This window comes from Dicentrarchus labrax, unplaced genomic scaffold, assembly GCF_905237075.1.
Source record: "Dicentrarchus labrax unplaced genomic scaffold, dlabrax2021, whole genome shotgun sequence".
Taxonomy (NCBI): domain Eukaryota; kingdom Metazoa; phylum Chordata; class Actinopteri; family Moronidae; genus Dicentrarchus; species Dicentrarchus labrax.
In genome coordinates, this window is record NW_026136713.1 from 6,798,888 (window position 1) to 6,812,546 (window position 13,659).

Genomic DNA, 13,659 nt, shown 5'->3' on the forward strand with positions numbered 1-13,659 from the left:
AATGCTGACTGTTCTACAGTAGGGTGGATTGTTAGGCTGTCTGGCTGCCATGTTCATGTCCCCACTTTCTCCAGCTTTACTATAATGTAGATGCACACACAGCGGAGAATAGATCTATTGTAAAATCAGAAAATGAAAATCTACCGCACCCTCAGCCAACAAGTTTGGCCCATGCGAAGCACAGCCTTTAATACACAACAATCACATTCAAACAGAAGAACAAATATGAAAGGGTGTCATTGTGTACATACAGATACACAGAGTCTTTCTCAACTCAACTCCCCGCTGCTCAGCCCACAACTGCACTGAATGGATCAGTGCTCATTAACAATACAGACCAGAGTGGAGAAAACTTATGTGTATGTAAACCTTCTTTACACAGTGACTCACAGTGCTTGATGTTTTCTTGATGGGAGGCCACACATGGAGGAACGGGAGAGCGGCAGTACGTTGCCCTGATAGGCAGCCACTCAGCTGATCCAGCTTAGCCTCTCAGCCATCTCATTACTGCACAGCATCTGCTTAGTGTGGTCAAAAGCACACAAACACACACACAATCCCAGCCGCCCACACATACACACATCCTCACATCAGACAAACCTGCTGACATAACTGTTGGTGTAAAAAAAAAAAAAAAGCACTGTAAGACGTTGGTTTATCTTCAAAACATTCTGCTTTATTACAGAAAATCTTCAGGTTTTGAATATACTTGTTTCAAAGAGGTACATTCAGCTTGGAGGTTTGGAGTGTTGAGGCTGGGACCCAAAGGGCTGGAGGTTTAGAGGTGTCCCTGCTGTATGACGCAGGGCTGCTGAGGTGCCTGAAGTCGTCCACCTCCACCCCCTCACAGACAGGGACAGCGTCCACAACCACAGAGCCTCTCGTGCTTTTTTTTGGACATTTTTGATTTTATTACAAAAAAGTGGCTGGAAAAAGGTTGCATTAAAAATACAATCCATTCTTTTATACTTTTCATTTAGACAGGCAAAACATTAGATTCCAAGATATTTTTAAGCTCTGAAAATAGCATCTCTGATGTCAGTTAAAGGTTTTTCATTTGTTAACAAAGCAGGCAGCCCCTCTCCTACAGTGTGTCCTCTTACATCCGGTATCTCCGGCACAGTGCAGTCTGGAGGTGGCATGTCACAGAGTAGAGAACAGCCTCCTCCCCTTTCCTAACATCAGAAAAGCAGACTTACTCTTAAGTAGAAAATGTTGCTGAAAGGCATGTACACTTTTCCAATTTATTAAGAACAAATCAACATTAACTTAATTTTTAAAATCTCAATTTGGCGTTATGACTGCATGAGCCATTCTGCAGATGATGATGCAGATCAAATATGTCAGGTTACAGTGAAATACAAGGCCAGTACTAGAAAGTACTATACTGGAGATATTATTTGAGCAGGAATCAGTGAAAAGGTACACTTTAAAAACATACTATTTGTAACATAAATGATATACATAGTGATATGTACTCATTAGTTCAAACCAAGAGTTAAAATAACCTGGCAAGTGGAGTGACATTGGTTCAGAGGTTGATTTGGGGATGTTGGGAGTGTATTGGGGGGCTGCCTGTCTTTGCATGTATGACAAAGACTATCAAATGGTATTGGCACGGGCTCACATCAGGGCTGGAGAAACACAGACGAACTCAACTGGCACAAAGCTGAACACTCTCCACAATAAAAAAGATCTATGTAATAAAAGTATAACATTTGTGAATAAAAGTACACTTAACAATAAATATGTGAAATACACAATACGTGTTTGGAAAATAAAAAAGAAGAAGAAAATATGACAAAACAGTATCTAAAGGTGTTTGAAAACATGGCATGTTTAAATGGAATGTATGAAGCACTACACACAAAAAGTTAAAGGAAGGAACAAAAGACCAAACAGTCCACTCCATCGTCCTGTCGGTCAGCACATCTGACCAAAAACAAAAGGAAGGAGACTGAGTGTGAAGCCTCACAGTGGCGTTAACTATGCTGACTCAGCAAGGCTGGAGTTGATTCTCTTCACACTCCAAATTTAGCCTGCCTGAGATTAAATACGTGAACTAGATAATGGGTAACAAACATAAATACCTCATTTAGGCTTTAGTGCATGTGCGCATTTATGTGTACAATGTGTGTGGTTATCGTGCGTGTATTGTTCTCGTCTATCGAATATGTGCGTGTGTTTGTGTGCTCAGGCATATACTCATGTGCCTTAGTGACCATCTACGCAATGAAGAAACCAGGTTCCTTAATAGTGCAGGAAATGTCTAACCGAACTACATCAATAAAGGTTCAAGTAATCCCGGTTTTCATGACACGCAGGCGTTTCTGGCATTTCTCATCCAGTACAGCTGCACGCACATATGTAACACACAGGCACACACACTTACACACACACCGACTTGTCACTTTCAGACACTAGTGTGGACAGAATCTGATCAACTTACGTTAGTCTTTTTTGGCTTTGAGCGGATCATACATCTCTAAGCTATATACAGTACAGCACATATATTAATCTTCTCATCTTAAATGGACTCTTAAATTATCTCTGAGGTTGGAAGATTTAGGTCACGCTCCGAGCAATGTTTCATTGCCAGAACATCTCTACTCTATCTCTCAATCTTGCATACACACACACTTTTTGGATTGAGTGGTATTATGGCCTCGATTAACGCATCTTATACCTTAGTATATAATAGAGAATCATCTTTAGACACAAATAATCACAAAATAATCTATAAACCAGAAACCCGTTCTAACAGTCTGTATGCTGATTTGAGCAGAACTGAAATCACCATCTGTAACTTTTCATCTTGAATAATTTGGATGAGTGTATTTCCTGAAACATATGATTACCATTTAAAGAATAACCGTTGAAAAGTGCAATAAAGTAGAATAACCATTTACCGTTGACAGTGGTGTGTCAATAATTGTGTCCTAATAAAAACTCTGCCGAAAACAGTGACTGAACATCAGTGGAGTGAAGCGTTCTTTTGAGCCTTCATTCGAGCCTTCATTCATGCAGGTGAACCATTCTTGGAGTGGATATTACAGCTGCTTGTTAAAACACAGCAGTTGGGTAGAGCTACTGACAAGGCAGCCATGTATGCATTCATTTGTAAGCTAGTATTTTTTTTAAAAGAAGTAAAAGAAAGAAAACTCATGCCTGTCATCTGAGTAGATATTTTAAAAAATAATGCAGGGCACTGCTCTGCAGGCATGCGTTAGGAGATGTTAGGATTGGACAGAGGAGGACGGAGCAAAGGCGCCAGTCAAAAGACTGCGAAACCCCTTTTTATCCCTTCCCCCCAGTCAGTACATCTCTCTTTTTCTTCTTATTTTTTTCCCCTCCATTTCTTCTCCTTCTCTTTCCAGATCAGGCAGGATGGCAGACAGCTCTGACCCGACTGGCACCATACCCTGAAAGTAGCTGATGCCACCGTTGTTGCAAGTCCTTGTTGCCTTTCACTCGCGCTCCTTCAGGTGCTTGTAGGATAGTGGTGTGACAGCTGCAATCTGAAAAAGCACGAGCAGACAGCTTTTTACACGGTGTTTTCATTCTGAGCTTGTGCCAACAAGAGGAAGAGGACGATACACCTTGAAATCATCAAAAATCATCAGAGAAAAAGAGGTGATTGGCCACATACCACGATACAATAAGAAAACATTCAAATGACGCATTCCCCACCACCAGAGACAAGCAGGAATTAGTAAAGGAAATGTTCCCGATTCATCCAAGTCTACTGATCTGTTGAAGCTCAGCAGGGATATTTAACAAACAGAGAAGGTTAAGATTGTCTCGCCGTAGTTTACCTGGATGTTTGTAGCAGGCCGTTCTCTGACAGCTATAGGGAGAATAGAAATGCAGGTTAAACAGTGAAAGCTGTGGTTGAAAAGGCTGGTGCTACTGTTAGGCGACCGATATCGGTAACCCTGGTCAACAGTGATGGGAGGGGGTGACACTCAGACCTACCTACAGGGGGTGGACAAAAAATGAAAACACCTACACATTTACCACAGTATCAATTCGACAACAAGGTGTAGAGATGCCGTTTCACCTCAGAACACCTACAGTACTCTTGATATCGCTCCTATACACAAGGAAGACATAACTTTAAAACACACCGAGTGTGTTAATTGGAAATAAGCTTCAAATATGTTTAAACATATTATTAGTCTTCCTTTAATTACTTTTTTTATCCATGGAGACTAAAAGAGTCAAATATTAAATCAATCTGACATTATGAAATCATTTGAATAAATACAGACAAAATATATGATAAACCATGAAAATTGCGAAATAATACAACACATTTCAAAAACTCTGGGGTAGGGGTTGGCACACCAACCATAAACAGCAATGTCCCCAGTTGTATTAAAAACACCCAAAAGGCCCATAAATCATAAAAAAAACAGACTTTGGACATAATAACATGAAAATACTGGAATGAACTCTTATTGTGAAAAGAAGCAGACTGATAACATAGAAATACATAAAACATATAATACATTTCATGGTATATATTTCATAGTTTGTCTGCATTTATTCAAATTATTATTTATTCCATAATATCTTAATATATATGTATGTATATACTGACACTGGTTTTCCATATTTACCGTAATTATGTTTTCATACCTCAGTTTATATTTTATCATGTGATGTTTCCATTCATTTGTCATCCCCCCTGTATGTACTGCGGCAACGTTCGGCCTGAGTTTAAGGCAATGTCACATCATGCAGTGAGGTAAGCTCAGCGCTTCAAATCCATTATTTGCCAGGAAAGTAAGCAGACAGCGACCACCAACACAGGTTACGCACAGGACGAAACAACCATGACCAAACCATCACGACACAAACAGTACAGAAATATCAGACAGTTATAATCACATACCAGCTCTGTTGTTTCACACTGTCAAACAAGAAAACCAGAGCAAACTGACGACACCTTAACAAACTCAGACATTCCAGGTCCAAAAATGAGATGGACTGAAATTAAAAACATTTAAAATTGGGTTTTTAAAAGCACATGCAGAAGATAATACAAGCTGTGCTTCCAAAGGGAGGCTGAAAGGAGCATGTATCTAACAAAAAACTCATTTAAGGTGTGCAACAATAGGCCTAATGATGTACTCACAGGTTAAATATATAAAAAATGTTGACACTTTAGTCTGACAAAGAAAAAGTGCATCTCTTCAGCCAGCCAATATCAGCATACACAACACATAAGAACACACTGGGTCTTGTTGATCGTGGCCTGTATGCCATTTTGCCTTTGATTCTCTTGTTAATACTCAGAGTTAGGGACGAGAACTGCTGGAGAGGTTGGCTGGGGGATTGAGTCTTTGATTGGCTTAAATGGCCTGAAGGTAGGCTGGTACCTGTTTAAATGACAGTATTGGACTCATCTGAAAAGGTTCTCATGAGCAGGGGCCTGGCCGAAGACCGGGGAGACTGGCGGCCCCCCGCGCTTGACTGAACTGGCTTCTTCTAGAAGAGTGAGGCAAGAGACACCAATGACATCACTACGCTGACAAACACATACACACTCTGCCACTCTTTCCTTCTTGTGCTCTCCCTTGCACACAGACACACATATATACACAGGGAACAAACATGTACATACACAAAGACTTCAAAACTGGAAAGGTGGACAATGAAAATCAGTCCAAGTGGCTTTTAAGACACCTTTACCTTGCAATAATAATTTCCAGAGGCCTAGAATCTATATGAAATGCTCCAAATTAATACAGGGCTACTATCCTTGCACATTTCTCAAAAGCAGGTACAATATAACGCACGCACACACACACACACACAGACAAAATGCAGTGGCCCGCAGGGTTTGTGGTGAGGATCCAGGATGAGGTTGTTGACTTGAGCCTCATGCAGGTAAGTTTGGGTGCTTTGACGTGCTGCATTCACCTGACTTGACATGCGGAGGCAGCAGGCATTGGAGCAGCACAGGCAGCTGGGACGAGGACACTGACTGATACAACTGGACAGACAAGAATGGAAGACTGACTGCACGTGTTTAGCATGGACACCCGGTCCTACTCCACACTGCTGGTGGAACTGGGCACACCCTGGCCCACTGAGCAACATTCCTCCCAATTAAATAAACATATGAAAAGCACTCAAGTCAAGGTTTAAAGATGCGGCCCGCCAAGGATAGCATTCCTGATGTAATAATTCATCTGAAATTGTCTGGCCTAATCCGTCCAACTGAGTGGGGAGAGTAAAAATCCACAGAACGCCACCTTAAGTTACTTTAGAGGTTAAGGAAGGAGTCTAACAGTGGGAGAGGAAGGACACAACAGGTAGGAAACAAGCAAGACCAGTAGACACAGAAACGCTGCAGGAAGAGTCTTAAGTGTAAGGGCTGACAGAAAGAAAAAGAGACCTCAGTCACTCCACGAGAAGCTGTGAGTGCTAGCGGTCTGCGACAACATGAAGATAGTAGATGTCCCCGAGGAAGGAAGGCGATGTTTCATCTTTAGGTGAGGCAGGTCCAGAGAGGAAGAGAAGAAGAAATAAGAGACAGAGCAAGAAGAATGTGTTAAAGTGTAAAAGCAAGAGGTAATAGTTAGGAAAACAAAGTTGATAAAAGGGGATGTTCTAAAATAAAATGCGTAAGTACCAGATAGTTACACTATACCACCTATATAGTAACGATTGTCATTTTAATCTGTGAACTGCAAAATGTCCTGCACCTACTAATAAAAAATATTTATTTTGTACATTTTTGATTGATTCTGCCACTTCACCAACTGTCAGACAGACACTGAAACAGACATTTTAAAAGACAAACACTGTAATAAGACCATATTGTACAAAAGGGCCATATGACGTCCTTCAAATATGTGCAAAACATTTGACTTGGTTTATTACTTTACCCAAATAAAACAAGTCTAGACACAATTTAAAGAAAAACAAGGGTGGAACACACCCAAGAGCACAGCGCATGCCACCAATCATTTCCAGCTGTTTGGAAAACACATTAGCTTCATGGGGAGCTAATGACAAAATATGTCTGGGAAAGTTGTCTTCTGGAGGAAATGGGAAACTGTCCCTCTGAAATCAATTCAACAATCTGCAAAAAAAAACTGCTAAGGATATTAAAGCCTGGTCTCAAAGACGCAGTGGAGAAAACTAAAAAGATTTTTCAAGTTATAATCCTGTGTTAATAGTTCAGTCTCTTGGTATATGCAAACTACTTTATATGTAAATGTGACATTCTTTAAGTTAAAATATTTTGCATTCACTGCATACATAAACGTCTTCAATCTAATGTGATTACAAGCGACTAGCTTGCCCTATCTATTATAGAAAACAACACTTGACTAATGTGTCATAATAGCTAGCAGACTGATATCATGGATAAGGTGTGTGTTTGGATGTCAGCTGGAAAAAAATGAGGTTGAGGTCTTAATTTACTCTTTTCTCCCTCGTCCTCTGCCTCCTGATCTAAGAACACAAGTAAGAGAGTTGTTGGTGGAAGCCAACAATGAATCGTTATACAAATCCAATCCCATTTTAGAGTGATCAAATAATAATTTCTCAGAACTACACCCAACCCACATCTTTCACTTCATTTGGATATACATCAAGCATGGGTTCCATTAACAACAGCCAAACCCTTGAGAAAATAAGTAGTTAAATTGTCACAACAAATATATTTTAAGTTTGAGCAATGTAAATCTGGAACAGAGAGAGAGAGAGAGAGAGAGAGAGAGAGAGAGAGAGAGAGAGAGAGAGAGAGAGAGAGAGTGAGAGAGCGAGAGCGAGAGAAGTGAAGTACAGTGCAAATATGTGTGCCAGGCAAAGTATGTGTGTGTGTGTGTGTGTGTGTGTGTGTGCGTGTGCGTGTGTGCGTGTGTTTCAGCTCTACCTGTCGAGCGTGGGGCCCGCGGGGTTTGCGGAACACCACAAGCAGGATCTCTGGCAGTAGGCTGAGCAGGATGAGCAAAATGATGACCAGCCAGGCTGAAACCGAGCTCAGCATGTTGGCAAACACAAAGTACAAACGTTGCTGCCTCAGGAAAGGCCTGCAGGAGAGGGAACACTTTGGTTTACACCGACACGAAGAGCAATGGTGGTTGAAGAGATGAAAAATAACAGGTTAGCCACTATATAGGTTATTTTACCCTGAGTACTTACCATATTATTCCTCCCCAGAAGAAGCTGAAAAACACGTAGAAAGCCAGGGAGCCCCAGATTACAAAGTGGTTGATCCATGTCCAGTGCCTTGTGTCCAGAGCAAGCTAGAGTGGCAGAGAAAAGTCACTAAATAAATACGTCAAATATCCAACACAACACATATCAATGCTCTGAAAAATCTCATGTAAAATGGCTGCGCTAATGATACACTCTTCCATATGATAAACAAACAACAAGTGAGTGGGTTTACCTTTAGTGTGACAGTGAAGACCAGGACAGTGAAGACAATTGTTCCGTATGACCAGTTCCCAAAAACCTGCATTTAAATAAAGGAAATGACCACGTGTACTTAAGAGAAAATGCTTAATCAAGTAATTTAATATCACACAAATTCTGAAGGAGGATTCAACCAAACCTGGCCATTATCCTGCAGTGCTGGGTTACTGAACAAAAATCGAACACCAAAGAAGAAGAGCAAACCATGGAAGACTCCAAGTAAAGTCCAGTAGAGGAACGGTCCCCACCGTAACATGGCATTCTTTGCAATCTCTCTAAAGAAAATCATAAAGGAGAAAGACAAACTATAAACAATGAAATAAGGGGAACTAAAAAATATTTGAGTGAGGAATGTGAACAACTCTTCCTACACCACAGAAATGAAAACTAAAACTCACACTTTTAATGTTTAATGTCCTGCATTAAGCCTTAAACTGCCTCAGCACATATATTTAAACTTAAAAATTAGTGTAGTCGATATATATATATTTATCTATATATATATTATCAAAAGGGACAACGATCGATTGAACATAGAAAGGTAAATGCCCAATTAAACATCAAAGAGTTAGTGTGTTACAGAAACAAAAATAGTTAACTAAACTTTGACTTTGGCAGAGGGACTGGGTAACTTTTCATTAGATTTCAAAATCTGCATTAAGATAAATAATCTATGGCTAAACAGTAACAAGATATGGCTCCTTTTCAGCCATTGCTGTGATCTCTTTTTGACTTTATTTTGTGACTGTGCAAGTACCGTAGGTACATTTCTGTTTTCCACTTTTTTAATTATTTCTTTTAACTTAAAGACCAAAATATAGATTGGGCATTCAATTAAAAGTGTATTGAGTTATATATCAAAATTCGAGTTCTAAAACGTGAAAAAGAAAATCATAATTTATATGCTCATTCATCTTCTTTACTTTAAGGTAGCAACTCAAAAAGCACATCTACATCTACCTGGTGTTGCGGTGCAGATAAGCACATGTTCCCAGGTTTACCTGTAGAGGGTAGCATTGTCCAGCAGAACCTCCATGCAGATGTGCTGCTCCAAGAGACTGTAAGCCAGGATGGGCATAGAGGTGAAGCAGATGTTGTACATCGTCAGATAGGCCGCGTCATACAGGGGCTGGGGGGAGGATGGGAGCAGGAGGGGGGAGTGAAGGGGGAGGGTTTGGTAAGGGGCAGGAGGAGGGACGGGGCAACCAGGGATTAATATCATGGAGAGGACAAAACTCATACACACCATCATACTTACACATACGGTATGTCATATAAGCAAGCTTATATACACATATTTCATGTATTTATGGAAGATTCATGTCAGGGGCCATGTGGCATGAAGGAGAATGACCTATTCATTCTCACGTTACACAAACAGAAATACCAAAACATAATCAAATATCTTTAAAAGGATGATATCTATATATTAATGCACTAATTAAAAGACACTTCTATGCCAGGAGCAGTTTTTTTATATGAACACAGTACCATAAAATGTTCTAAATCTATACAGATTTTAAAAAATATACTTATTTCTCAGTAGGACTAGGGTTATCTCTCCCAAGTGAATTCATTGATGTGCTCCAAACTATAATGAGGTCATCTTATCCATACCTGAATTTCTCTAATGTATTGTTATGTCATTGTGCTGGTAACAGTGTGACACACACACACACACACACACACACACACACACACACACATCACCATGATTACATAATATCCTCATACAATGTACCATGGTGGCAGAACATCACACATGTCTCCATTATCTTAATTGCTATGTAGTCTAAGTCCGTATATAAACATATCAGTCAGAGCTCAAACAACCCAGGGGCAGTGAGGGAGGGGCAATCTGAGGGAAAGAATCGAGGACAGAGGTGTGGAATCAAGGGACACTGCCTCCTTTCACGTTCACAACATCTTTGAACCTCAAAGGGCCTCAGGACATACTCACCTGTTGGGAATAGCCGCAGAAGAACTGGTACAAAAACTGAGGTAAGATGAAGCAAAGGTTCTGCAGGCAAACAGAGAAAGAGAACAGGTTCACATTGATGCACGGAAACATCAGAGAACGTCAAATGCATTCACTCTCATGTGCTTATAATGAAGGTACAAATCCATTAACCCAAGTTCAAGCTACAAATCTATTAATCAGATTTAGATCTGTCTCTTCACCACATAATCCTCAGATCAAGTTATTGTGTGGGTTTGTTTGGGAAAAACAGGCTTTGCTGAAAAAAGTTCTTGGCCTGAAGAATAAAATGAAAGCAATGTGACTAAAGCGTCTGTTCCTCCTACCTTGTAAAAGAAATATTGCACCAGGTGTGCAATGCGAACATAGTAGAGATGCCCATGAGCCAACAAAAGTTTCTTGAGGTGCTTGAGTTTGGGGATGGCATAATCACTGTTCCTCACTGCCTGCCGACCCTCTTTACCCTTAATACCTGAAACACAGGGAACAAATATCACACACACACCAAAAGGTTACCCATCCTACCATTTAGAACAACAATTAGAGATCTGTTAGCCAGCTTCAGCATATGATTTCATACCAATGCCAACATGAGCTTCCAAAATCATGCTGACATCATTGGCACCATCTCCGATGGAAAGGGTGATTGGGCTTCCTTTAGAGTTCTTCACCATTTTAACTATCTAAAGATGGAGCAACACAGAAGGACAACATTAAAAAAATTAAACCAAATGTGCACTATTTTAGGCCTTTAACAAATAAACATTTGTCACGATTAAATTGATTGTTCTGACCTGTGCCTTCTGTAAAGGAGCCATGCGGCAGCAGAGCACAGATGTGCAGTTTTGACAAATCTGCAGGAACAGGTTCTTGTAGCGATTTGAGTTGGATTCAGAGGAGGAGTTGAGCACCATCGAGAGAGTGGCTCCATCTATGATAAAACCATAGTCCTGGCCTGCCGAAGACCAGCTCCTACCAAACAAAACAAGGAAATGGGTTTATTAATCAACTAAGATTCGGTTTTGGTTAAATGATAACCCTAACACAGCAGCAAAGTATCACATAACAAATCCAAAACATAGACTGAGATCCTGTAAGTCAGGGCACCAACCTGGTGACGCCTGCCTTAACTGGTGGTGCATCCTGTACAGCTTTCTTGTGATATTCAAGCAGGAGATCATGCAGTCGTTCCTCACGCCTCCTTCCTCCATCCTCCAGAGTACGCACCGTCAGCTCCAACAGCTCTGTATTTCTCTGGAACAATCTACAAGCATAACAGGTGGACTTTGCCGTCTCCATCTTGTCCCCCGTTAGGACCCAAACCTTCATGCCTGCCCCCTGCAGAGCCTCCATGGTCTCTGCTGCCTCTTCTTGAAGCCTGGGGGGTAGAAATGACACTAGTGAAAAATTATTGCACAAACGTTAAGACATAAATACTATCCCTAAAAAGAAAAAACAAAAGTTCAACAAAACCATGGACATCAGGGTTAACATTCACAGAAGATCTAGTAAATTGCATTATAGCAAAACCAAGCAAGGCTGCTGGTTTTCTGCAAGTGGAACTTAAATGAGAATAAGGATGCTGTTATTAAGTTTTTAATCTTGGACTGTGGAAGAGTACCCAATGTCAACCACAAGATGGCGATGTGAGCTTACATTAAAAAGTTTTGGGATAACAGGGACTATTAGCTGTCACCAGAGTGGGAAATTACCACCAGTCAAATGCTAGTAAAATATGAAAGTGGCTGGTATATTTCAGACACAGAATAATGACCTACATTTACACAAGCATTTATCTGTCAGTGTTTTTTTATTTTTTATTTTATTTTAGGTGTATTCTGATTATCTATGCAGGTTTTGCCCCTCAAAATTCGAGAGGGACGACAACAGCAGCATGCAAGATAACAAAAAGTTACGCAAGATGCGCGACAACTTTAAACATCAGCAGGTTCATCGCTGAGATCTGTACAGTTATGTTGTGTGAGCACCCACCGATCTTCTACAGCAGTAGCTCCTATTAGACTCATGCCGGTCTCCACTTGGTTGTAAACAGTCATGAGCTTTTCCTCTCTGTCCTGCAGAGCCAGTCTAGCTTCCCTCAATCCTGCATCGGCCTGGGCGTACTCCTCTGCACTGAGAATTTTGTAGGCCACACACAGTGTCCGGTAGCCCTCCTGAACAGTGAAACAAAGCACCCAATGTTACAACAAGGAGACACAAAAGTCTTGACACCATTGCAAATTAAACTCTAGAATAACATAGTACTATGTTTACTAATAAAATATAACAACTCCGGGATTTGGAGAGGCAATTTGCTTAGGTCACCCACTGTTGCATTACGCTCCACATGCATGCGTATCCTTTCGACCTCCTCCCGTCTGACACGGGGAAAGATGGATGAGTCTGCTCCCTTACAGAAGAGCAGTGTATCACCTACGCACAAACATACAGACACACAAACGCACAGCATGGTAAGTGCTGAGGGCCGACACTAAATCACGCTCAATGCAATAAACCTGAAAGCAATCTCAAGCTCACCTGATTTGGATCTGACTATTACACTCATTCGCCTTCTCACAGGGTCAAAGTTCAACACATGGAGCAGTTCATACCTTTGGGAAATAAACAAATATAAATAAATATGAAAGCTAAATAACATAAAAGCTACAGTGCAAATGTAAATGTAAAAATATGAATATAAAGTAAAAGCTGCTAACTTACATTTCAACGTCATTGTTCCTGTTGAGAATTTTCATGGTTTTGCTTTCAAGACCCAGAAATGTGAAGCCATACCTGGAGATGGAGACAAATCACAAATGAGCCCTTTATGTCCTCTTGCGCTCTTTGACTAAAGGCTGTAATGAAATGTATACCATCTAGGACTTTCTGAATACCTTCTATGATATTCATGTTCATATTACATGACAGCTCATTCTCTTACCTCATGGCACCCTTGACCAGAGCAACCTCATCAGGTGAGGAAGCTATAAAGCCTCTCTGCTCCTGCAGAGGATGGACAACTTCTCCATCCACCCCTAGGCCATCCACCTCGTCTATCAGTCCATCCCTTTGGCCTTGACCCTGCTCTGCAGACTCCTTCACCTGGACTGTGTGGCACAGACACAGGGCACGCAGAAACAGCTCCTCCTTCTCCTAATAACACAACATGGCTTAATACAGTAAAATACAATACAGTACACTGTGTTTAAATTAAATGAATTGAATGAGCAATTTTTACTATT

The 13,659-nt window shown here is 40.7% G+C and overlaps 1 protein-coding gene across 7 annotated transcripts in view; it reads right to left on the minus strand.

Moving 5' to 3' along the window:
- Positions 1–654: 654 nt before the first annotated feature.
- The window catches only part of atp11c (ATPase phospholipid transporting 11C), a 39,703-nt gene continuing 26,698 nt past the window's right edge, over positions 655–13,659 (minus strand). The window contains exons 14-31 of one of the 7 annotated variants that reach the window (XM_051421027.1): positions 13,359–13,570; positions 13,139–13,210; positions 12,956–13,029; positions 12,747–12,850; positions 12,410–12,591; positions 11,529–11,795; positions 11,212–11,389; positions 10,998–11,100; positions 10,744–10,889; positions 10,400–10,459; positions 9,441–9,568; positions 8,579–8,714; positions 8,414–8,479; positions 8,164–8,267; positions 7,895–8,051; positions 5,385–5,490; positions 3,816–3,847; positions 655–3,518 (exon numbers count right to left, since the gene is read on the minus strand). In XM_051421027.1, coding sequence (XP_051276987.1) covers positions 5,389–5,490; positions 7,895–8,051; positions 8,164–8,267; positions 8,414–8,479; positions 8,579–8,714; positions 9,441–9,568; positions 10,400–10,459; positions 10,744–10,889; positions 10,998–11,100; positions 11,212–11,389; positions 11,529–11,795; positions 12,410–12,591; positions 12,747–12,850; positions 12,956–13,029; positions 13,139–13,210; positions 13,359–13,570 — 2,091 coding nt within the window. In that variant the 3' untranslated portion in view covers positions 655–3,518; positions 3,816–3,847; positions 5,385–5,388. Of the gene's footprint in view, positions 3,519–3,815; positions 3,848–5,384; positions 5,494–6,406; positions 6,498–7,894; positions 8,052–8,163; positions 8,268–8,413; positions 8,480–8,578; positions 8,715–9,440; positions 9,569–10,399; positions 10,460–10,743; positions 10,890–10,997; positions 11,101–11,211; positions 11,390–11,528; positions 11,796–12,409; positions 12,592–12,746; positions 12,851–12,955; positions 13,030–13,138; positions 13,211–13,358; positions 13,571–13,659 lie in introns of those variants that run through there. The other 6 variants (XM_051421028.1, XM_051421025.1, XM_051421030.1 and 3 more) reach the window with 6 other exon arrangements.